The sequence below is a fragment of the Mytilus galloprovincialis genome, chromosome 13 (assembly GCF_965363235.1).
Source record: "Mytilus galloprovincialis chromosome 13, xbMytGall1.hap1.1, whole genome shotgun sequence".
Classification (NCBI taxonomy): domain Eukaryota; kingdom Metazoa; phylum Mollusca; class Bivalvia; order Mytilida; family Mytilidae; genus Mytilus; species Mytilus galloprovincialis.
The window spans coordinates 42,833,543-42,859,000 of NC_134850.1; the positions used below are offsets into that span (position 1 = coordinate 42,833,543).

The 25,458-nt window shown below is 32.4% G+C and overlaps 1 protein-coding gene across 1 annotated transcript in view; it reads left to right on the forward strand.

The window, feature by feature from the left end:
• Positions 1-25,458, forward strand: part of LOC143056125 (uncharacterized) — a 240,686-nt gene that overhangs the window by 73,435 nt on the left and 141,793 nt on the right. Inside the window, exons 33-40 of the mRNA XM_076229211.1 lie at positions 3,275-3,369; positions 6,539-6,724; positions 9,007-9,187; positions 19,274-19,440; positions 19,774-19,901; positions 22,192-22,444; positions 23,131-23,302; positions 23,538-23,781. Of these exons, the coding sequence (XP_076085326.1) occupies positions 3,275-3,369; positions 6,539-6,724; positions 9,007-9,187; positions 19,274-19,440; positions 19,774-19,901; positions 22,192-22,444; positions 23,131-23,302; positions 23,538-23,781 (1,426 nt within the window). The remainder of the gene's footprint in view (positions 1-3,274; positions 3,370-6,538; positions 6,725-9,006; positions 9,188-19,273; positions 19,441-19,773; positions 19,902-22,191; positions 22,445-23,130; positions 23,303-23,537; positions 23,782-25,458) is intronic.

Consider the following 25,458-nt stretch of genomic DNA (forward strand, 5'->3'; position numbering starts at 1 on the left):
TAGTTTATTATCCCCTGAGCTTTTGGCTAAGATGTCAAAGAACAAATGTATGAAATATTTAATCGCCGAAAATCTCTAAAGACAAGTATTTAAGATTTCCTAAAATTGCAAAACTCGTAGGAATATTGTTTGTCGTCAATACGTAGTCAACTACGTATATAAGTTCAACTGATCACGCTGTTGGCGGCAATTTTGAATTAGAAGACGAAATTTTCGTATCTTTTTAATATGGACGCAGGCCCGGATTCAAATTAGCTCTGGTCCGGGGTCTGTGACCTTCCACTTAGCAGTCGGACTTTCTACTTAATTACTAGCTACGCCCGACGGACCTTGAAAGAAAATAAAAAAATAACTTTGCAAACATTTTTACCAAAGTTTCCTAATAAACGATCTCAAACTTATTTTCATCATTACTATTCATGACAGCGATGTTCAATTAGATCAACCGCTAGCTTCATACAGAAAATCGCCGATAAATAATGGGTAAATCCGAGTAAAATCGTATCTCACTTTCTGTCAAAAACAACATTGTAAATAAAATGGCTGCCGCGAGATTACAATATCGGATCCGATTCCGGAAGCGGATAAGGGTAATCCCGGGTTTTGGGGCTTTCAACTAAAAAAAATCCAGACAGGTGACAAATTACAGCTATGCATGGTAAATAAATATAAACACTAGAATTGAAAACCAAAATTGTTTTAAAGAAAGAAAAAGCAGAAAATATTTTGTACACCAATTTTAATGTCAAAATCCAATATATATGTTCCTGGTAACAGTATAATTTTTTTTATCAGTGATAAATGTTGGTAATGCATGTTAAATGCTTTTCAAGTTAAACATATTACTGCAATTTTCAAGGGGTATTTTTTTCTTCTCAATTTTGATAGGTCCGTTAAAATAGATGGAAGTTTCTTATATAAAAACTGAAAAGATGTGGTATGATTGCCAATGAGACAACTATCCACAAGAAACCAAAATGACCAAAATTTGGTTACGGTCAAGATCCCCCACCCCTAAACAATATATATTCATGTACGGTACAATATAACAAATCATATGAAATATAGGTGGAGTTCGTGGGGCCACTTTACCCCTTTCTGTTTGAGAATTTATAACGGTCGAGATTCACAATCTCAAACAATATATATTTATGTATGGGACAATATTACAAATCAAATAAATTATAAGGGGGTCCCTATGGTCACTTTACACCTTCATATTTGAGAACTTGGAAAAATTTGAGATCATCACCCCTTAACCATATATTCTCATGTATAAGACTATATAACAAATCAAATGAAATATAGGGGAAGTCCCTGTGGTCACCCTACCCCTCATGTTTAAGAACTTTGAAACAGTTGGGATCCCCAACTCTAAATTAAATAGAATTTAGGGGGAGTCCCTGCAGTCATCTGATTGTGAAATTGGAAACAGTCGAGATCCCCACCTTTAAATTAAACCATATATATTCATGTATAAGAACTAATCAAATAAATATAGGGAGAGTCCTTAGGGTCACCCTACCCACTCCTGTTTGATACTTAGAAACAGATGAGATCCCCACCCCTCATCCATATATATTCATGTATTGGACAATATAACAAATCAAATGAAATATAGGGGAAGTCACTGGGGTCCCCCACCCCTCCTGTTTGAAAACTTGATAACGGTCCAGATCCCCACCCATAAACCATATATATTCATGTATGGGACAATATAAAAAATCAAATGAAAAGTAGGGGTAGTCCCTAGGGTCACCCCACACCCTCTTGTGTGTATTTTGAGAACTTGTAAAAGATTTAGATACCAACGCCTAAACCATATTCATTCCTGTTTTTCATTTCAAAAAGATTGCATGACATACATGGTCAATCTCATAGGCAACACATATGCATATCACTTTGCTAGACCCTAACACCTGTCATTTTATACCAAACTTAGACATCATGGACTTGGGGTGAAGGTGTGAGTCATTTACATTTACTATGGACAGGTCAGTCAGACCTCACCATTGATCCCTGTAGTAGTAAACATTTGTCTGATTTGTGTCTCATAACTTTTGTACTGTAAAACACAAACTCAGTTTTCTTTCCAGGGAAGCAAGTCTATTCATACTTTTACAAGCTCGTACTAAAGTCAACTTGAACTACTAACAGTCAACTAATACGAACAATTACGCTCAACTAGAAGAACTGCAATCATTGCAAATTTGTACCACTGCTGACTCATGAAAGACTCATGACCATTCGTGGTCATGTGCGTTGCTATTGAAAACCTTGATAAAATATGAATTATTTGCCAATTCATTAAATGAACATGAATGCACAATTATATATGAATGTTTAATGTTTGTTCTTTTAAATCTTTAAAAAAAAGTTGAAGCAACATTGCCACAGTTTTCATAATTATGTTCGTCTTGGTTTTTGGTTAACTGCCTACAGTGCTTACAGCGCTTTGATTTTAAAAAGTGCTCAAATCACAAGGTATACAATCGAAATACCGGGATTCAGAAACAGAATAACATATAAACAAAATAGCATATAAATGCGCTTACATGTACTTTGACTACATGACAACATTATGAACATAGCATAAAACACACACTCTGATACAGTTTGTAATTTACATTACATGTTTATTCTGTGGTTTGGCTAGTTACTCATGCAAAACCAGTTTGATCGAAAGATGTGTTCAACTCATTTCTATATTGTGGTCTTAGCTGTGAATAAGACATGAAAGTTTTAAAATATGAATAATCAACATGAAAAGCATGAGATGTATACACCAAGTTTCCCCGTTTCCAAAATACAATGTTGTATAACTTAAAAATATTTTCTGGTTCCTCATCACTAAGGAGTTTGGTACCTGATAATAATGCTTGTTTATAACATTTGTTGGCAGTGAATAAAAGGTGTGTGCCCTTATGAGACTATGATTATGACATTTTAGCAGGTAGGGTTCACTGCTTTCAACTTGTCAAAATATAGGCCGGATTGAACAACACTTTTTCTGAAAAAGGTGATCATTTAAGTCACTGCTGCATTCAACAAGAATCCAGCGTGAAGTTAAATAAGTTTTCAGTGATTTTTTTATGGATTACATCCAACATCTTCTGGAAGGCAATTTCATTCGATTTATATTCTGGTTAACCGACCAAAAACTCGTTGTGGAAAGGCAATTAAATCTTTTAGGTTCGGTCAGGATGCAGTAAACAGATAATTTCTTTGCCATGTATACAGTTTGAAAAATGTCTTTGTTTTCCTTATTTTGCAGGGTAATACAGGATGGACCAGAATCATTATCAGTTTTCAATGGACCAATATTTATGAAAGATATGAAGTATACAAGAGCAAATAATTATATTTCAGGTAAAAACTAGTATCAGTCAAATAATAAACAATGTGACATCAAAAAACATTAATTATATATTTAACAATATGACCACAAAAATATCAAATATATAATGAACAATGTGACAACAAACAGACATAGTGTTTTTATGTTCCACTTTTTGGAAAGATTGGAACTTGTTGGCCTCCCTTACAACATGACAGGTTAGCTACTTAATTCCTAAATGTATTCACACTGAAATATAGTTTCCTATAGTTCTCATGTATGTGCACATAATATACTTTTAAACTGTAAACAAATGGGTATATTTTGGAGCAGTTCATTCAAGAATGTATGTCATTAAGGTGTGTTGATGGAAAGGCTTTTTTTTAAAACGTTTTGATTAGGTAATTATATAATACAATACTAGATGATTGACAACTGTCATTATCATCAACCATTCAGGGACAAGGTGGACCTTTAATTCTTTAATAGTACAACTTCGAAACAAATAAGAATTCAACAATGGGATAAAACAAATCAGTATTTGCCCTATATGTCAATAGCTCAAGTAATTGGAAACACACACAGGATAAAAATGATCTACTGTCAGTCTTTGAAAGTTTTGAAAAATAGAACAACCCATTTTGAAGTTGTTTTACTAAAAGGTCTTTATATATATATTTAGATTCTACTACTGCATCAAGTGTGACACGGTGTTTATCCACTCGAGACAGATAACCTTTCAAATTTAACTATCGAAAGTGGTTAAACATCAAATTAAATGAGATTTGGAGATTAAAAGAATCACACATTGATTAAATAAAACTAATCAACCAGTCAAGAAAAGGCTAAATCGTGTAAGAATTAGAAAAATGTATTTACCAAATTTTGCAGTGTTTGCCAAGTATTTAAAGAAGTTGGCTTGTCATGTTTTAGATTTTTTGTCAGATTTTCGGAATCCTCTGGTTTTATCAATTTGAATGCCTTGAAAAAATTTGCCCGGTGACCCCAATTTTTCTTTTTATAAATCTTTTACATGTATACATTTGTAATGATAAGCCATCTGTAAAAGTCTTATAAAATTTTAATTACTTTTTAACAGTTTTTGAGAACTTAAACCTGTCAATGATAAAGCTATGAAAAGTCAAGAGAGAATATTTTCCCGCCAAAATTTCAATGGCTTATATCTCGAAAACAAGCACGGTGACCTATATATTTTTTTTGGATTTTTGGATTCCTTTATTACTCCCCTATCTATATAAACTTGTGTTTTGAAAAGTTAATTACTTTGAAACTGAGAAGCAAACTTCCTTAAAAACTATACTATGAAGATAAGGTGAACAAGACTTTCAAGTAAGTCAGCACGAAATCCTCAGATTGTTATGTTGGTCAACTTCTTATAGGAGTTACTGTCTCTAAATGATAATTTTTTTTACCAATTTTGTTTTTGCAATATACTTGAATCTACGATATATATGAAGTGTAATACTATTAACAAAAAAATTGATAAGTTAGACAAAAAATGAAGTGACGGAAGTATGCAATTGACTCCTCATTAGGGTCATTGTCCTTAATTAATTGACTCTATATTTTAATATTTCCAAGTTGACCTGGGTCAGTGCTAGTCACAATCAGTTGATGAATTATTATATTAAAGGAATATCTTTCCACATATTTTATGAGGGTAGGAGGTTATATGAAAGTTAAGAATACTTATTTATGTATCATTTATGAAGCAGAAGCGAACATAGATTCTGTCTCAGGCTGGTCGTCATCAGCATCGTCCAACTTAAGGTTCAGTAAACTCGACAATGATTTCGTCAAAACCTTCATCTTTTTTTATGACTAATAGATTGGTATCCAAAGAAAATTTTGGTCGATGCCACTGCTGGTGGACGTTTCGTCCCCGAGGGTATCACCAGCCCAGTAGTCAACATTTAGGTGTTGACATGAATATCAATAATATGTTCATTTTTATAAATTTCCTGTTTTCAAAACTTTGAATTTTACGAAAACCTAAGGATTTTCTTATCCCAGGCATAGATTACCTTAGCCGTATTTGGCACAACTTTTTGGAATTTTAGATCCTCAATGCTCTTCAACTTTGTACTTGTTTGGTTTTATAAATATTTTGATATGAGCGTCACTGATGAGTCTTATGTAGACGAAACGCGCATCTGGCGTACTAAATTATAATCCTGGTACCTTTGATAACTATTGAACATTTTTATTGTCATTTTCTGTATTTTACTGATAAATGGACATTTCACAATTAACATTCCGTCTCGATCAAATGTTATTTTTTTTGGTCATCAATAACTTTGTCAAACCTTCATTTAATTTTATGAAGTTTATACAGAAGCTTTTTTTATCACCAAAAGACAGTATCCAGAACCAAATTTTGAAATATTCTTTTTCATTTTTTGATATTTTACTGATAAAACAGTTTACAAGCAGGTATAAATTGGGGTTAAAGATTGTTAAACATCACTTAATTTGTCAAACCTTTATCATGTTTATGGAATTGTATGAAACTTTTCAGTATCTTTCTGATTGATGGACTTGCTTTTTACAGACAGTCTGGGATGGGATATTTTTTTACACTTTAAATTTGTATATTTTCATGGAATGTGATGAAACTTGGACAGAAGCTAAACTTCAAGATCAAGAAATAGCATCTTTAAAAAATACTCACTTTTTACAGTCAACATTACACTTTTACACTGGCAGAAGGAAGCAGGGTAGAGACTCGGGGCTCTATACTTTTACAATTTTATTTTGAAGAGTTTAATGACAAGCTCAAAAGAAGAGGCTGTTCTGTTTTACCATTGAAATTTCTTTTGCATTTTTCTTAGGAAATACAATTCATATTTTTCCAAAAAAAATTTGTATACCACTATACTGTGTGATGTGTCATCAAATTCAGGTTTACAGAATACTTTTATATATTCTTTCACAACATATATTATAATTAGCCATGTATGAAATTGTCATGGTCTGTTTATCATGAACTATAAATCAGAACTTTCTGAAACTTGGTATCAAGCTTCATGTAGAGCATGTACTACTGTGTAATGCATTTTTAGATTCATTGCTAATCAGTATCCTGTTTTTTTTAAATTATTTATAGCATCTGTATCATCAATGACCATAAGCTCATTATTCAACTGTTTTTGCATCAATGGTTATGTTTTGATATTTTAGCAAACTGGGATGGATTTAATGACAAGGAAACTGGAATTTTATTTATCACTATAGCTGTTGGAACTGAAATTTGTGAAGAAAAAATCCACGAACATCATGATCCACATTCTCATTTGTATGACAGTTCACAGTGGACACATAGTGCTATGATAAGTCCATTACCAGCACCTTATGAGCAGCTCCCAGGTATGTATAGATTTTGAAAGATCTCAGTAGACGAATAGTGCCATGATAAGTCCTATCCCAGCAAATATGAGCAGCTACAAGGTCTGCAAAGGTTTGATATATCTCACTGGACACATATTGACATGATATGTTCACTCCCAGCACTTTATGAGCAGTTCCGAGGTTTGTTCAGGATTTGAAAATCTCAGTTCACTCACAGTACTTTGACAAGTCCAGTCCCGGCAACTTATGTACAGTTTCCAGATTTGCACAGGGTTTGACAATTTTCAATAGAAGCACCATATTTTACAGGTTTTCAGGATTTTACACTTTTAATTATTGATTATATCAAATTGATTGCTTCTTCTGCTTCTGCCAGATAATGGCCACAATCAACAAGCGGATTATACTACCATGGGTTTGAAGCATACAGAACCACCCCCTTCCCCCAAATTATTTTAATTAGCTGTGCCTATCCAATAACCTTTGCGGTAGTGAATAACCTATTGCATGACCAGTTTAAAAATTGTCAATGCAATTTGTCCATTTAAATTGTACAATAGGTATTGTGAGAGCTATTATCAACAGGTGGTCATTTAACTACCTGTAGATTTACCTGGTTTTTGACAGAGCTAATTTAAATGAATGATACATGTAGCTAGCTTGCTTTCCTCGTGTTCAATGTCCTGAATGGACTATTCTATTTAGGTATGGGACATTTTACATTTAATACACTATTTGTTCTTTCTAATAAAGATATTTATTGTAAATTTATTTATTTTGCTTACAATCACAAATAGATCATTGCTGGTAAATCCCACTTTCATAATGAAGAATAAAGCACTGAAATTTCTATTCACTAAGCCATTTGTACTTTTTTGATATATTGAAAATAAACTTTTAACAGTAATTCCAATTGAAGTAGATCCTGAATATTAAATGAAACTTAGCATCACTTCTATTCCATTTCAGGAATCGTAATATAACATGAAATTATATCCCATTAGAAAACACCAAGCCACACATAATCTATCTTGTAGAATTATTCACAATTAGATTGGCTATCCAAAAAAATCCATTTCACAAACACTTTAACTCCATACCAGGCAGGAATCAGAAACTTAAAATACATCCCACATTAAAAACAACATGAAGCAAACATATATCTACTTTTTTTTATAAACTAAATTCACTGATTGAAATTTCCATCTCGACTATTTAGAGACAAAAAAGAAATGGCTTAAAATGCCCTGTATCTAAATAGAATAGTCTATTCAGGACATTGGTCATGATACATGAGGAAAGCAAGCTAGCTATCGGTCATTTAAATTTTACCTTTTAGGAATAGTGAAGATTTTTTACTGGGTATTTAAATGACCACTGTTGACGAGCTCTAACAACACCTATGGTACAATTTAAATGGACAAATTGTGTTGACAATTTTGTATACTGGTCGGGAAATGATATTTAAATACCTCAAAGGTGATTAGATAATGACAGTAATGCAGCTTTGTAATTGAGGCTTTAAAAGCCTTGACTGACGGTGCTGATACAACCCCAGAAGGGAGACCATTCCAATTCCGGATCGTTCTTGGAAAGAATGAGTTTTTGCGATAATCACTGGAGGCCGATGGTAGTTGGAAGCATTTGTCATGTATGTTTCTAGTCTTTTTGGTGGTATTAGACATTCTTCCTTTGATATTTTGCCACTTTGTATTTTTTCTATTTTATAGAGTTTAAGTCTTGCCTCTTTTCTTCGTTGTTCCAGGGATGTTTATTTTAGGTGTTGGAGCATCATGCTAACACTGGAGTGGTTATGGTGCTTGTTTGGTACTCCTCTTGTTAATTGCTACCAATACCATAAGCAGGATTATAATGATTTTGTTATGTGTTTGTATGGTTAAACCGCATTTTTCTTACTACCTTAAAGCCATGTGAAATGTTGACATCTTCATCATACAGATGGTAAAAAAAATGAGATGTGGAATGATTATCAAAAAGACATCTATCCGCCAAATGTGCTCACTTCTGTGAAAAAATGTTTGGGATAGTTTTTTACTAATTCATGTCTGTATAGTTTGCCCCTTCTAAATAATAAATAATAAAATATTAAATAAATATTGGTCTTTATATGTCGTGTAAATGTTTTTGTTGAACTTGGTTCACTGACTGCTTCATTAGATATAGGTGAATATTTCTTCATTAGATTTAAGTTTGTTTATTTAAGAAATATGAGTAGGTCAAGACAAAATAGATTAATGAATGATAGTATCATGTTTAATTAAGCACTGTTATATTTTCAGATGACCAGTATTTCATCACAGTCAGAGCTATAAATGGGGTTAAATATGGAGGTCCCTTAGCAACAACTGTTTGCCACACAACTCCTTACATCGTTGACAATTCACCTCCAATTATATATGAGCTGTATAACATTCAGTATGATGAATTCCAATATAACCTGACCTACAGACACAACTCATCGTAAGTATTAAAACCTTGTTTCCAGTATTACCTCTACGAAATATTTCCTCTAGAATTAGCAAAGAATCTAGCAGGAACTATGTTAGAGTTCTTACTAGGAAAGAGTGCACAGTTTAGCCAGAATGTAAAAAAAATCTGCCCAGAAAATAATCGAAAAATATAAATTAGCAGGAATTTTTGGTAGGAAGGAATATTATGCTTTCTACCAGGAATATTTAAATGAGCAGGAAATTAAGATTCTGACCAGAGAATTTTTCATCAAAATATTTTCTAGCAGGAATATAAAATATACACTAAGTATGGGGTACATGATATATCCGTAACTGCAGATATGTACATTCAAAGATAGTGGAGGATGTTTCTGGTCAATATATTCTTTTGTCAATTTTGTAATAATCCTGTATTATTCTTCAGATTTTCGTGTATCGTATTACTAAGTTTGAATCTGAAGTACTAAGGTGTTTTTCACAGTGCAACCTCTATAAATTATAAAAATGCGGAGATACGGATAGCTGTGAAGACTGATATCCGTAACTGTATTACACTTTGAGAAAATGGTATCCATAACTGTTGAGTTTTGTTGTTTCTGCGTCATTCATTATCTTTGATTAAATAGACCAGACGAGAAAAAAATCTATAATAAAACTTATAAATTCGTCAAAATATAAGAATATCGGAATCAGAAAAATGTATGCACACAATATTATCAAAACATTAGAAAAAAATATGAATTTCAACACGCTACATGTCACAATCAGATGCAATCAAAAGGATATTCTTGAAATCTGATATGCGTTCTATATATTTAGATTCTTTTAATTGGTCTCAGCACATCCGTGTTTCATTTAACGTGTCCATGAAGAACTGTGCAATTTACTGGTAAATTTGAATTTGTGTCTGATATAAGTAGGAGAGGAAGCCAACTGTTTTAGTACATTGTTAAAATTGATGATGAACAATTCAGAGTGATTAAAATCACATGGCCTGGGTAATATTGAAGATAAAATGATAACACAATCTGGATTACAAATCCTCAATTCATGTATAATATCACAAATGTATTTTTCAAATAAATTAGTATTAATATTAAATAGATCATTTGTACCCACATGTACAATTATATTATATATTAAAATGGTACCAGGTAAATACCCTGGTTTTTTGTCAAGCCTGCGACTTTAGTTGCAGAAAGCTCGACGTAGGGATAGTGATCTGGGGGCGGTGGCGGCGGCGGTGTTAGCTTTATATTTTAGAAGGTAGAAGACCTGGATGCTTCATACTTTGTATATGGAGGCTTCATGTTACGAAGTTTCCGTCAGTCACATGTCCAATGTCCTTGACATCATTTTCATGGTTCAGTGACTACTTGAAAAAAAAGTAAAATTTTTTTGTAATGTTAAGTTCTCTCATATTATAAGTAGTAGGATAACTATATTTGGTATGTGCGTACCTTGCAAGGTCCTCATGCCCGTCAGACAGTTTTCACTTGAACTCAACCTCATTTCATGGATCAGTGAACAAGGTTAAGTTTTGGTGGTCAAGTCCATATCTCAGATACTATAAGCAATAGGTCTAGTATATTCGGTGTATAAAAGGACTGTAAGGTGTACATGTCCAACTGGCAGGTGTCATCTGACCTTGACCTCATGTTCATGGTTCAGTGGTTATAGTTTTGTGTTTTGGTCTGTTTTTCTCATACTTTATGCAATAGGTTTACTATATTTGTTGTATGGAATGATTGTAAGGTGTACATGTCTAGCGGGCAGATGTCATCTGACCTTGACCTCATTTTCATGGTTCAGTGGTCAAAGTTAAGTTTTTGAGTGTTGGTCTTTTTATCTAATACTATATGTCATAGGTCAACTAAATTTGGTGTAGGGAAATATTTTATGATCTATATGTCAGTCATGCAGGTTTCATATTGAATATTATAATAGATATAGATAAACTGTAAACAACAATAATGTTCAGCAAAGTAAGATTTACAAATAAGTCAACATGACCGAAATGGTCAGTTGATCCCTTTAGGAGTTATTGCCCTTTATAGTCAATTTTTAACCATTTTTCGTAAATCTTAGTAAACTTTCACAAAAATCTTCTCCTGAAACTACTGGGTCAAATTAATCCAAACTTGGCCACACTCATCTTTGGGGTATGTAGTTTAAATAATGTGCCACCACAGCAAAAAATAGAACATAGGGGTTATAACTCAAAAACCAAAAAATTTTCAGATGGATCAGACAACCGGTTGTTGGGTTGCTGCCCTTGAATTGGTAATTTTAACGATTTTTTTCTGTTTTTTTGTTATTATCTTGAATATTATTAAAGATAAAGATAAACTGTAAACAGCAATACTGTACAGCAAAGTAAGACCTAAAAATAAGTCAACATGACCAAAATGGAGTTATTGTCCTTTATAGTCAATTTTTGGCCAAGTTCATTATAGATAGAGATAATTGTAAGCAGCAAGAATGTTCAGTAAAGTAAGATGTACAAACACATCACTATCACCAAAAAACAATTTTGTCATGAATCCATCTGCTTCTGTCTAATATTCACATTGACCAAGTTGGGCGACACAGGCTCTTTTAGAGCCTCTAGTTAATAATTAGTATTTCTAAAACTATCTCCCCTAATTGTATAGTCTTAGACCAATAAAACTGAACCAATAAATAATCTTTAAAAACTCAAATATTTTCTCTATGCAAACATCTAGAGCTATCATCTACTGTCTCAACTAAATTGGATTTTCTACATATCAAAAAGAAAGCAAAAATAAAAATACAACAATATGTGAAATTATAGACATCATCAAAATCTAATTCTTCCCTTGTTTCCTCTATAAATTACTAGGTGTGATTGGAAGAGCTGCCCGAACTGTATGGGGATTTCATCGTTTTAATTCCTTCATAAATAATCTAAAATAAAATGACTCAAAATAAGGAATTAGTAAATCAAAAAGTAAATGTAACACCTTAACCCCATTCAGATATTTTCTGATTAAGTCTACAAACAGCATGCGTCATCAAGAAGAAGTTGATCCGAATACATTGTCGAAAAAACAATCGGTATCTGATAAAACGTCGAGTTCATCAGTTGATAAACTGTGTGAATGATCGACCAAATATAAAAAAAATGATATGGTATAAATGCCAATAAGACAACTCTCCACAAGAGACCAAATGACAGAGACACGGATACGCCTTCAGACCTTAAATAATGACTAAAGCGCATACCACATAATCAGCTATAAAAGGTCACGAAATGACAAATTTAAAACAATTCCAATGAGAAAACTTACGGCCTTATCTATTTAAAAAAACAATGAAAGAAAAACAGATTTATTTCTTAACAGCCATCAACACAGATCAAGTACATAACATGTAAAGCAGTCATAAGTAATTGTAACAAACAAAAAAAGACATTAACTGGTATTCAATAAAAGTTTTTCAAAAACATTCCATACGTTGTCAAATTCGGTTATCTTTTGATTTTTATGCCCCACCTACGATAGTAGAGGGGCATTATGTTTTCTGGTCTGTGCCTCCGTTCGTTCGTCCGTCCGTCTGTGCGTCCGTTCGCTTCAGGTTAAAGTTTTTGGTCAAGGTAGTTTTTGAAAAAGTTGAAGTCCAATCAACTTGAAACTTAGTACACATGTTCCCCATGATATGATCATTCTAATTTTAATGCCAAATTATAGTTTTGACCCCAATTTCATGGTCCACTGAACATAGAAAATGATAGTGCAAAGTTCAGGTTAAAGTTTTTGGTCAAGGTAGTTTTTGATAAAGTTAAAGTTACATCAACTTGAAACTTAGTACACATGTTCCCTATGATATGATCTTTGTAATTATATTTCCAAATTATAAGTTTGACCCCAATTTCACGGTCCACTGCACATAGAAAATGATAGTGCGAGTGAGGCATCCGTGTACTATGGACACATTCTTGTTTACAGCTATCATACTCTATAATTTATACATATCTTTCAGCTTTATTATAATTGCTTGCAATGATAGATTCTTTTTAAAGCATCTAGAATATATACACATATTGTTTAATTTAAAGAAAAATCATGTCACTTTTAGACATATGTATACCTTGAATTTGACATGAGCGGTCATCTCACTACTATGAAAAAAATCACAAAAGATACCAAGACCTTGTTTGATATATATATTTCGTATCAATTTCACCAAAATAATAATTGATGGTCTTGTAGTGTATATTATAGGTACTGACAATGTTTACCATCTAAAAAAAGTGTTATAGTGTTCTTTTTATTTGTTATAAGGTCATAAGGAAATCATGTTCTCAAATGTTCTCAGTTGACGTTAAAATATCACACAATGAATGAGTTTTACATGTTTTGTCAAAACTCACGATAGCTGTCTCCTTCACACATTTTGCATCGTCCTCTGTAACCGTGTTCCCTTTAACATTTACATTTTATTAGTTGAGCCCATGATTCTTTCAATTGCTGTGGAGAAATAATTCCATTATAGTCCAGTCATTTGATATCACATGGTATATTCATCACAAATGACAAGGACTATCATCTGAGGACTTCAGATATTGAAGTATTGATGGCCATTTTGAAAAACATGAATTTCCAATATATCATTTTTTGCTATTTGCACTGATACTTTTTTTCCTAATTTAAATTGGATATTGACACAGGAAGTGGTCAAATAAGACATGCACATATTTACGAATTAAAAGGTTTCTGAATCAAAATTTCCTTTACTTACACATTTGCCTAAGTAATATTTTACAACAGAACCTATGTATATGTTCCAGACCATATGAGTATTTGGACCATGTAAGGTCTGGACCGTATGTGTACTTTTTCAAAATACGCATGCGGTCGGACTGTACGCTTACAGTCTGCCTAATATTAAGAAGTTGGTGAAGTTATTATATACACATTAATATTAAAACTATTTAAAAAAGTCGCGCCAATTTAATATGTTTATCTCCTGTGTTCAGCATGTCAGTAATACATAAATTGAACTATGCTCACTGAATTTATCGGAAGTAAGCATAATATGGGAAAACAATTTTATTTAAAAATATTTAGAAACTTTACAAAATATTCAAATGCAAAAGAACATGCATGAACAAAATAAGTAAATGTAAAAAAAAAATATGACATTCTTTGTGGTAGCAAGTGTCACCTTGGTCGAGAGTACCAAACTAGGATTCAGACATACAATTAAACAAATACTCAATTTCAATTGTTCGCTTATGCACTTTATTCATCTAATTGTAATAATAAAAATTATTAAATTAATAAAAACGATTTTGATAAATGTTTGTTTAATATTTAACCCATATGATCCAAAAACATGTATGTCAGTTTGTACTGGATCAAACGAGTATACGTATATGGTCCAAATACTTGTATCGTCTTGAACATAAATATCATATAAATTTTGACCAGACTTTCTAAAAAAGGATCAAAGTTGTAGACTTCGAAAACACTGGAGCTGGATACTGAAAACACTGGAGCTTAATAACCTAATGAACATTTGACTAGAAGGATGTTTATGCCCCCGCTGAAAAGGAGGGGGCATTAATTGTTTTACTTTCTGTATGAAAATGGTTTCAATTCTCTAAAGTTTGTCTCATGCAAACAAATGTACGGAAACTTATACACAATGCTTATTACCATGGAACTCAAGTTTAAATTTGGGTTGCATCACTTTATAACCGTTCTTGAGGTATGTCCCTTTATAATTACATAATATGCAAGCGAGTCATCATCTGTGTCTTAAGGACAATTCTCCATTTATTTTTTATGAAATAAACACACAAGGAGTATTTATTATTTGAAATGTATATGTGGTAGAAAATATGATAGGACAAGATGTTTTAATTTTCACGTTTTACCTTTGATCCCAAAGCATTTGCATGATAATCATGACTCTATACATTTTTTCTGCAAACATTCCAATTTGCCAATCAAACACACTTAAGGTGGTACCCAACACTTTTGCTATAATTAATTTGGCTCGTTTAATTTCCATAAAATTTTGTCAAAGTAATTAACAAAAATATAAAAATTTCAAAAATTTTGAACTGACCGTTTTATCAGAAAAATTACACTGTTTATATAGCAGTTTGACAAACACCAATTTTTCTCACTGAGAAGCTTAATATTCCTTTTACAACACAACGTAATTAAAACGTTTAGCTGATTTTACAGAGTTATCTCCCTGTAGTGTTAGGTACCACCTTAATAACTTTGTAATATTTCTTCTACAGCACAGGTAATACACAAAAAGATGCAAAAACTAATGTATTTTCATAGCGTATGATAATTGTGTATGAAAATTTTGTGTCGCATAGGATAATACGTGAAACTTAACTAGTTTACACAAAAGTTATAGTCCAGTCGTTTGATAACACAGGGTGTATTCATCACAAATGACAAAGACTGTCATCTGAAGACTGGGTTCAGATATTGAAGTATTGGTGGACACATTGATGGTGGGCATTTTGATAAACATGAATTTCATATATATAATTACTCGCTTTTTGCATTGATTACTTTTTTTTCCATAATTCAGAATGGATATTCACCAAGTTATTGGTCAAATAAGACATGCACATATATACGAAATAGAGGTATCTGAATCAAAATTTCCTTTACTTACACGTTTGCCTAAGTGACATTTTACAACAGAAGTTGCGTATAAACCTTATAATTTATGACCGACCTTTGTAGAAAAGGATCAAATTTGTGCATATCGAAAAAAACGGGCACATCTCATTACCATGGAGATTATTTGGCCCCGTCTCATCAGTTATGGTCTATCGACTTTGAAACTTTTGCTTAGTTTTTATGAATTAGTTTGTGATTAGGTCAGTTTATGGGAAACCACTAGTTGTAGGTCAATGCTATTTGGTATGCAGTTGTATGAGAATTGGCACATCTCATTACCATGGAGATTATTTTACCCAGCCCCCTCAGTTATGTTTTTTTTACTTTAAAATTTTGCTTAGTTGACATGTATGAGTGTGTGTTAAGGTTTGTTCAAAGGGAACTACTTATGATAAGTCAATGGTATTTGGTATTAGCATTGGCTCATCTCATTTCCAAAGAGATTGTTTAGCCATGTACCCTCAGTCATGGTTCATTGACTTTGAATTTCTGCAAAACTTACATGTTAAAGTGTTGCTACCGGTATTTCAATTTCAATATTTGCATTATCGAAATTACAAAAAAGCGAGACATATCTCTGTGATAACAGTTTATTGAATAATGAATTAATACAGATAATTATAAGGACATTTATTATTTGAAATATATATGTGGTAGAAATATAATAGGTCAAGAGTTTTCATTTTCATGTTTGAGCAAAGCATTTTTGTTTTATGATGAAAACGACTAAAATCAATTTTAATCCACCTTTTCATGTGAACCCTCTATATTTCAGATTTCTAGATTTCATGCAGTAATAATAAATTAAGCATAAAAATCATAACTTGAAGCAATGTTGTGTGTCTTCCTTTTTTAGACTTAAAAGTAAATATGAAAAGGCAGGCCTCTTTTTTTGTGGGGAAAAATTTGGTTGCTTATATGATAATATAAGGAATCACTGAAGTGTAACTGGAATATTAGGACAGTACGTAATTTGATTCCCTTATGACTGAGGGATAGGGACCATCTTATAAGATTTTAATTTCCCAAATATTTTGTGCAGGGTAAAATCAAACTTTTTCCAACCGTTTGCTCACCAAGTGTTGGAAATGACGATGCATACATTTTGTCACATGGTGATGGAATTAACATGACAGATTTGTCTAAAAACCGTATCCAGGAACGTTAACTGGCCTATAGGTATATGCTCTATACCTTGATTGACTGGGGAAAAAGAGAGAAATTTAAAAAGCCTAGAGCTGAAAATGTGGGTTTAATGGGTAGGGATAGGAATGTTCTCTCTTGCAACAGGCTACCAATTCAAAGAGTTGTAGCAAGGGTTCTTGTTGTGCAGGGGATATGGAACTCTCTTCACGAGGCATGCGATTTCATACCTATTCTGATCAGTTGTGGCTGTGTACTTATACATCTTGCACAGCCAAACAGATGCCCACTTTGGCAATTAAGAATTTTTGCGGATCGGAAGAAAACCATATTTCTTTACCTCAGTCATCCTTGGGATCCCAGGATAAAGATATGCTACTTAGGAGATAACTGTATTGTAGTTTTAGTTTTGTATATTAAGCTCGGCATTAGTAAAACATAGATTTTACAGTCGCAAATTGAGTTTACCTAGCGACGCGGAGCGGAGATAGGTAAAAGGATATTTGCAACAGTAAAATCAAGTTTTACGAAGGCCGAGCTTTATATACAATACAGTTATCTCCATTCTAATGCCAAATATCAAAATAAATTTCATTTAATTAATATTTTGGCTTAAAAATGCCATAAATAAAAAGTCCGCGAAACTGTTGCATTGTCTTTAGCATCTTAACAATGTGACGTCATATGTATACATTGGATGTCAAACATGAATACTAAACGTATTTTTACTTTTTGTACGCTTCAGAATGGTTTCAATATAGACAAAAAGAAGATTTTGAGGCTCAGAATGTGACTATCTTGTTTATTTTTTGAGAAATTACATACCCCAAAAAAATCGCAATTCAAAATGATGGCTTTCTTAGTTACCTACTGGTAGAATGTGGAATCTAATTCTTCAAAATATTTGTCAACGTCCAATGAAAATTATCATTACAAGCTAATTGCATTAGAATGTATATGTCTTCCATTTACTGAAAATGAAAATAGCACAGACCTTTATATACATAATATACATATGTACAACCACTCTTTCATACATTCAGTTCATAATAAGGACTTAAAATATGAACAATTTCTGTATATAATATGAATTAATCTTGATCCAGTTGTCGTGGATAACTTTTTAAAAGTTCTCCATACGAGCATATCAGGAATTTAACTTCTTGGACAGTTGAATTTATGGTTCATCTATACGAAAAAAATCCACATAAAACTACTCCATGCATAATTAAGAATCTATAATATATTTTTAATTATGCATATTTTGATAATATTGCTTATCTTTAAAAATGTCCTGTTCCAAGTCAGGAAAATGGCCATTGTTATATTATAGTAGTTCGTTTCTGTGTGTGTAACATTTTTACGTTGTGTTTCCGTTGTGTCGTTTGTTTTCTCCTATATTTGAGTGTGATATCACATTACTATAAGAAGTGTCACGGTACTTTTCTATCCCAAATTCATGTATTTGGTTTTGATGTTATATTGGTTATTCTCATCGGATTTTGTCTAATGCTTAGTCCGTTGCTGTGTGTGTTACATTTTAATGTTGTGTCGATGTTTTCCTCTAATATCTAATGCGTTTCCCTCAGTTTTAGTTTGTTAACCCAATTTTGTTTTTATGCCCCACCTACGATAGTAGAGGGGAATTATGTTTTCTGGTCTGTGCGTCCGTTCGTCCGTCCGTCCGTTCGTTCGTTCGTCCGTCCGTTCGTTCGTTCGTTCGTCCGTCTGTCCCGCTTCAGGTTAAAGTTTTTGGTCGAGGTAGTTTTTGATGAAGTTCAAACTTGGTACACATGTTCCCTATGATATGATCTTTCTAATTTTAATGCCAAATTAAAGATTTTACCCCAATTTCACGGTCCACTGAACATAGAAAATGATAGTGCGAGTGGGGCATTCGTGTACTGAGGACACATTCTTGTTTGTCCATAGATTTATGAGTTTTGAACAGCGGTATACTACTGTTACCTTTATTTATCTATAAGATATGAGTAAGTATATATACATGTATGCCTATTCATAATTAACTATTGTGTTTTTATCTTTACATATATATAAGTCAGTATGTAGTAATCTTTATATATCACTGATCTTGAATCCAGTTTATTGTATAATGATTGCTGGCTTGGTCTTTTCTAAAGAGACTGTTATGAATCTTTATATAACATTATGCTTGCAGTGATCCCGGATCAAGTATATTATAAAATGATTGTGGTCTTTGTTTAGTCAAAAAAGATTGTTCTGTGTTATCTTTATATATGTTTATATTTTTTCAGTGATCCACAATCAGGCATATTATATAATGATTGCTGCCTTGGTCTAACCCAAAGAGACTGTTATGAACTTCCATGGACACGTCAAGATTACAGCCATTTTGTTATGCTTACTGTGTCCATAACAGCTGGTATACCAATATGGGTAAAAATTAAAGCTATTAATAATGGTAAGTGATGCTCATTTTAAAGATACTGTAATCAGATTCTATTTTTAGGCTTGTGTTTTCATCATTACTTATTTTAATTAAGGATGTACACAGCAGTTTGAATCCATTTTGAGACTAGATACTCATGTTATGAAAATTTTTAAACAAACCTTGTTCTGAAAAGAGGATGCCCATTTTTTTCGATATATTTTTTAAATGAACAATCCTCTAAACAGTGTTAAAAAAAAATTAAATTTTAATATTATTGTGAGAAATTTCATGCATGTATCAAATCCAAAATGCAATTTTTCCTGTAATATGACTCAGTTTTATGAAGTTGAATTTTAATAACAGTGGACCTTAGAACAATTAGAGCAGCAGATCGGCCAATCATTGTGGACCCAACCCCTCCAATTGCAGGCAACGTTTATGATGGACAAACTTATGGAGTTGATCTTGCTTTCGCTAAGTTTCCAGACAAGGTAAATTATCTATAATTGTTTGCTTCTATAAACAAACTAACCTATAATATTTAAACCCTATTTAAAGATTGATTCTCAAAATCGAAGAGGCATGTCAAATTAATGTGATGGTTTCAGACAATGACATCTAAAAAAAATTGATGAGGGAGGCAGGGTATTTAATTTTTGCATCTATTTTTTTTAAATATTGACCACTATTTTTTTAACATATCTATGTTAAAGGAGAAATCACCAATGGGCGATAAAAAAATAAATAAATTACAAATTCAAAGTAGATACAACATGGTTTTATCACAGTTGAGACGAATTATTTGTTTGCAAAAAATTTCACAGAAAACTAATTCCTCAGACAAAAAATGTGGCTTTTGCTTTTCTATGACGTCCATACAATAACACAGCAGTTGCCTACTTTTAATTGAATTGTATGTATTGTCTGGTGGAAAATTGTCTCTTTGGCAATGAAACCATACCACATCTTCTTTTTTTATTTTGATATTAATTTCAATGCATTACCTAGAATGTATGTCATGTGTGTGTTGCCTTTATTGAAGTATACAAATTGTAATAGTTTGGTAGGTATGTTGTTTTTAGCTCATATGGCCCTTTTTAATTTGTACAAAAATCTTCTCTGAATCAACATGGCCAAAAGAAAATGTAAAATTTTGAAATCTATTAGTATACACAAATCTATCTTCATCTCTGAAAGCACTTGGCCAAATTAGACCAAACTTGGCCTAAATCATTCTAAATGTATCTAGTGTAAAAACTATCCTATGACCTGTACATCAACTAAGGTGGCCGCCATGGCTGATAAAAAACTTCGGGGTGAAATGCATTTTTTGGCTATTATCTCTAATACTAAAGCATTTATAGAAAATCTTACAAAGATAAAAAGGTCAGCTGGTCAACACATATCTGTCCTGATAATAACAAACGCACCAGACAACCTGGTGTTGGGCTGTTGCCCCTGAATTTGCAATTTTAAGAAAATTTTGCAGTTTTTATGCATCATTTATGGGCATTATGTTTTTTGGTCTGCGCGTCCATTCGTTCGTTTTTATCCAATCAATTTTAAACTTAGTACACATGTTCCCTATGATATGATCGTTCTAATTTTAATGCAAAATTGGAGTTTTGACCACAAATTCACGGTCCACTGAACATAGAAAATGATAGTGCTAGTTGGGCATCCATGTTCTATGTACACATTCTTGGTGGTTATTATCTTGAATATAGATATAAACTGTACAGCAAAATTGTTCAGCAAAGTAGAATCTACAAATAAGGCAACATGATCAAAACTGTCAATTGACCCCATAAGGAGTTATTCCCCTTTAAAGTCAATTTTTCACAATTTTTTTGGAAAATTTTTTACTTATTTACAGAAATCTTCTCTGTAACTACTCAGCCAAATTAGCCCAAACAAAGTCTGAATCATCTTCAGAGTTTTAGTTTTGAAAAATGTATCCAATGACTCTGTCCATGAACCAAAATGGCCACCATGTCTAAAAATAGAATATATGGGTTTACTATAAATTTTGATTGGAAAATTGTCAACAAAACTAATTTCAAATGATCACAACTTGAAAACCAAATTAAATAATGGTAATGGGTCTTCAGCATGTTTGGTAAGAATACAATGGAATGACCTGCTTTTAATTTCACTACTGGGCCAAATTAAACTAAATTTGGTCTCAATCATTATTGGGGTATCTAATATTATTTATTAAGATTTAAACCATATTTAACATGATTTCCAAAATCACGATAGAAACAGGTTAGCGGCACATGCTCTTGGGAGCCTCTAGTAATTTTCAACAATGAAGTATGTATTAAACATAAAACTAAACCAACATAGTGCTTGTTGAATGTAAAAAAAAAAAATTGTGTCCAGAAAAATAAAGTAAAGATAAGATCCATCCTTGCTGCAGCAATCATGTGTTCAAACTCAGTTAACTAAGATGAAAAATACAGAGACAGTCACTATATTTACATTGATTTTACGCCCAAACAAGTGTTCGAAAAGATCATGGTACATTTAAATTTAACTGACAAGTAAAAAGGAAATAAGTTCATATTTATGTTTAAAAAAAAAGTCAATTCAATGCTTTTTCTACATTAAGTCAACCCTGTATTTTGAAGTCACTCTCAGGTAGTATCAAAAGTGACCTCTCAAGAGAAGTCTACTGTGACTGTAAACGGCAGTATTTCACCGAAACGAGGTGACCGTTAAGGGAGGTTTGACTGTTTTTGAATAAAACTCCTTTTACCTACATTTTTTCTTTGACAGATATGTGCCAACTGGCAAGGTTTCTTTGACCCTGAATCTGGAATTTCATTCTTCATGGTCAGTGTGGGTTCTGAACCATTAGAAAATGTCACTGACATTTCTAACTTGACACAAATAGACAGGAAGCATCACAAGACCTGTGTGTTTCTCGAACAAGGTTCTTATCTTGAACATGGCAATACTTACTATACAACAGTCTGGGCGTATAATGGAGGAGCCAGACAATTAAATAGTTCATCAATTTCAAACGGAGGTAATTTGAATTACTAATGTACTGGTACTTAAAGTGCATATTCAGAAGTCTTTGACCTATTAGTCTATCAAATGCTGAAATTTTTTAAAAAGTTGTAAAATGTATTCACCCCTACAAAATGATCAACTAGTAAAACAGTTTAGCCAATTGCTTCAGTGTAATTAACAATATGACAATGTAAGTTCTGAAATGAGAGTAGTGAAATAATAATGATGCTCACCATATAAGTCCAGTTATTTAATGTCTGTCAATAACACACATTTATTGCCTTTTTGAAACTTACCATTTTTAGTCGATGACATTTTATTGTAAGAGTTATCTCATAGTATTCTTTTCAAAAGTGGTAAAAATGGACTTGCTACGATTCAATTGTGCAAGGATACTGTTATTTTGTTAACCCCCCTTTTTGGAAAAAAAAACCAAACCCAACAAACTGCAATTTTCTCTTCATCATACTGCTGTAATGGACATTTGCATTGCTTGTAAGAATTTGTGTTACCCACCCACAATTGAATGAAACATAGCTAAATAAAAAAAAATGAAAAAAACCAGCTTTCTACATTTCAGAATGCCATGATCATGAATATCATTCAGTGTATTGAAAATTCTATGTAACAATTTCAGACAAACAAAAAAGAGGAGCACAAAAAGTGCTTTTAATTCATGTTCAATATTGATATTACTAGTTCTGGTTGATTTATCGGCACCAGTATCTGGGAAAGTGGTTGATGGATTGCAGGATAATTTTGGTGATTTAGACTTCACATCAAGTCAGGCTAAGGTGGAGGCCCAATGGAAGGATTATTATGACCCAGAGTCAAGCATTAAACAGTATGATGTACAAGTGTCCAGTGCTCAGTAAGTATATATGTGTTGTCAAGTTTGTCTAATCTTCCAATTTCATTGAACATTCTTTACCACAATGTTTTGCTGGAATCTTCATTTTACTTAGTATTTGAGAATGTCATATTTTCGCTTATGAACTCTGGCCATTTTATATATTTGAACTGCATGAATGTTCTGTTATTTGTTGATTTTATAATGTAAAAGATTACTAAAGAAAAGTGATGTTCAAGTAAAAACTTTCTTTCAGAAACATGTCTAACGACTTCTTGGTGATTAGAGAATGGGTGATGTTCAGTAAAGATTCCAACAGTGCTAGATGGCTTAATTTCCACTTGGCACACAGAGATAGAATTAAGATAGAACTGAAAACAACAAACGGAGCTTTAAATTCCATTGTTAATGAGACTGATACATATGTTGTGGACTTAACTCCTCCCGCCCTGAGTTACCTTGGAGATGGTTTGGCACAGGGTGATGATATAGACTTTCAGGTGAGTGGTTAATTTTAAAAAGAGGAATTTCATTGTAAATAAAACTGATAGACTTCACTCCTCCAGCCCTGAACTAGGGAGCTACGATTTGATTTTTAGGGGGGGGGGGGGGGTAGGATGAAAAATTGTCTCCTGCTTTTTTTTTATAGTTGTAATGTCTATTGCATGCTCTTACCATGACCATACCACGTTCATACCGCGATCTTACTACCCTCTCAGCAATAACGTCAATTTTGTGTTCCATATTAAAACTGTTCCATTCCTCCTATTTCTGACTGATACTTAGAGTTTCTCGAAAATAACACAGTCATGCAACCAAAATCTGCCAAAACTTGTGGGCGTGGTGGTAGGGATAGAGGTAGAGGCAGTAGGAGATCTGATAGTTGAGAATCATTATCCAGTAGAGATATGTCGGACTGACCAATCCAACCTAAATAACAACCTATTGCTGGTCCGTCAAGACCAAATGACGATGGTTTAGTGAACGATAGTACAGTACTTGCAACCATAGACGTTACTGTTTTAGCGATCAATCAGTGGTCATCGATCAGTCACCGATCAGTCAAGTTCGCATCAAACTCGCGTCAGCAATCAGTTAGACTTATAGTAAAAGTAATTGACTGATCGGACTGATCGGACGGATAGTACAGATCGACCTTGCTGATGGATTGAACTTTAATACGTCACATGACAAACTAATACAAATTACGGAATCTTAGTTTCGTTTAATTTAATTAAAATGGCGACCCGTGAAATGCGAACGTTCAAGTACAACTGATACATTCTTTATTAATTATTTAACAAAGTTTTATGAATTGAATGAAAATAAATGTACAGATAAAATCTAAATTTAAATATTTTCGAAAAATACTTGGGAAAACGAAATGAAAGGATCAGTTATTGAAAGTTTTAGTCTATTATTTTCAATATTTTAAATTTTTGTATCCTTATCATCATAAAATTCTGTAAATGTATTTTATCACAATCACGGACTTTATATATTCTTGTCATAATCGAAACAACAAATTACCAAAAATGCTGTTTTTTTAAACAAGAAATATGAAATATTTTGAACAATGCAAACAACATTATATTTTACTGATAGTCTGTTTTGCCTTATTAAAAAATAACCATTCTTAAACAATAAAAAGTACAAAAATCCAAAGGCGCTCAATATATTCCATGAAAATGAAGAATAATTTCGTGTTTGTTCAACAAAAACTAAACTTTAAGCAGATTTATTCTTGAATATTTCCATTTTGTACAAAGTACCTACATATGAAATGTATTTAAACCAACTCATTGCAGTTGAAGTTACAATATTTTCAAATATAAGAAGAAATTTTAGCATTTTAGGCAACGCGTACAAAAATTTAATATCTTTTTCCTTGAAGAAAGCAAATATTATGAACAACAGACAATCCTGATGTACAAAAAGTTCTGAAATCATAGGGCGGTTAATAATTTGTATCAAAATAAAGTAATATCTGCATTCTTATTCCACAAAAATAGAAGTTTAAGTATTTTAATTCTCATTATATCTCAATTCTAATTAAAAGACTTGTCTCAAGATGTTAAAAATAACTGATTTCAAATAAAATTGTATCATTTTTAATAAAATCAAGAATAGTTTTGGTAATTTTGAACAATTAAAAACAAATTTTAGTATGATTTTTT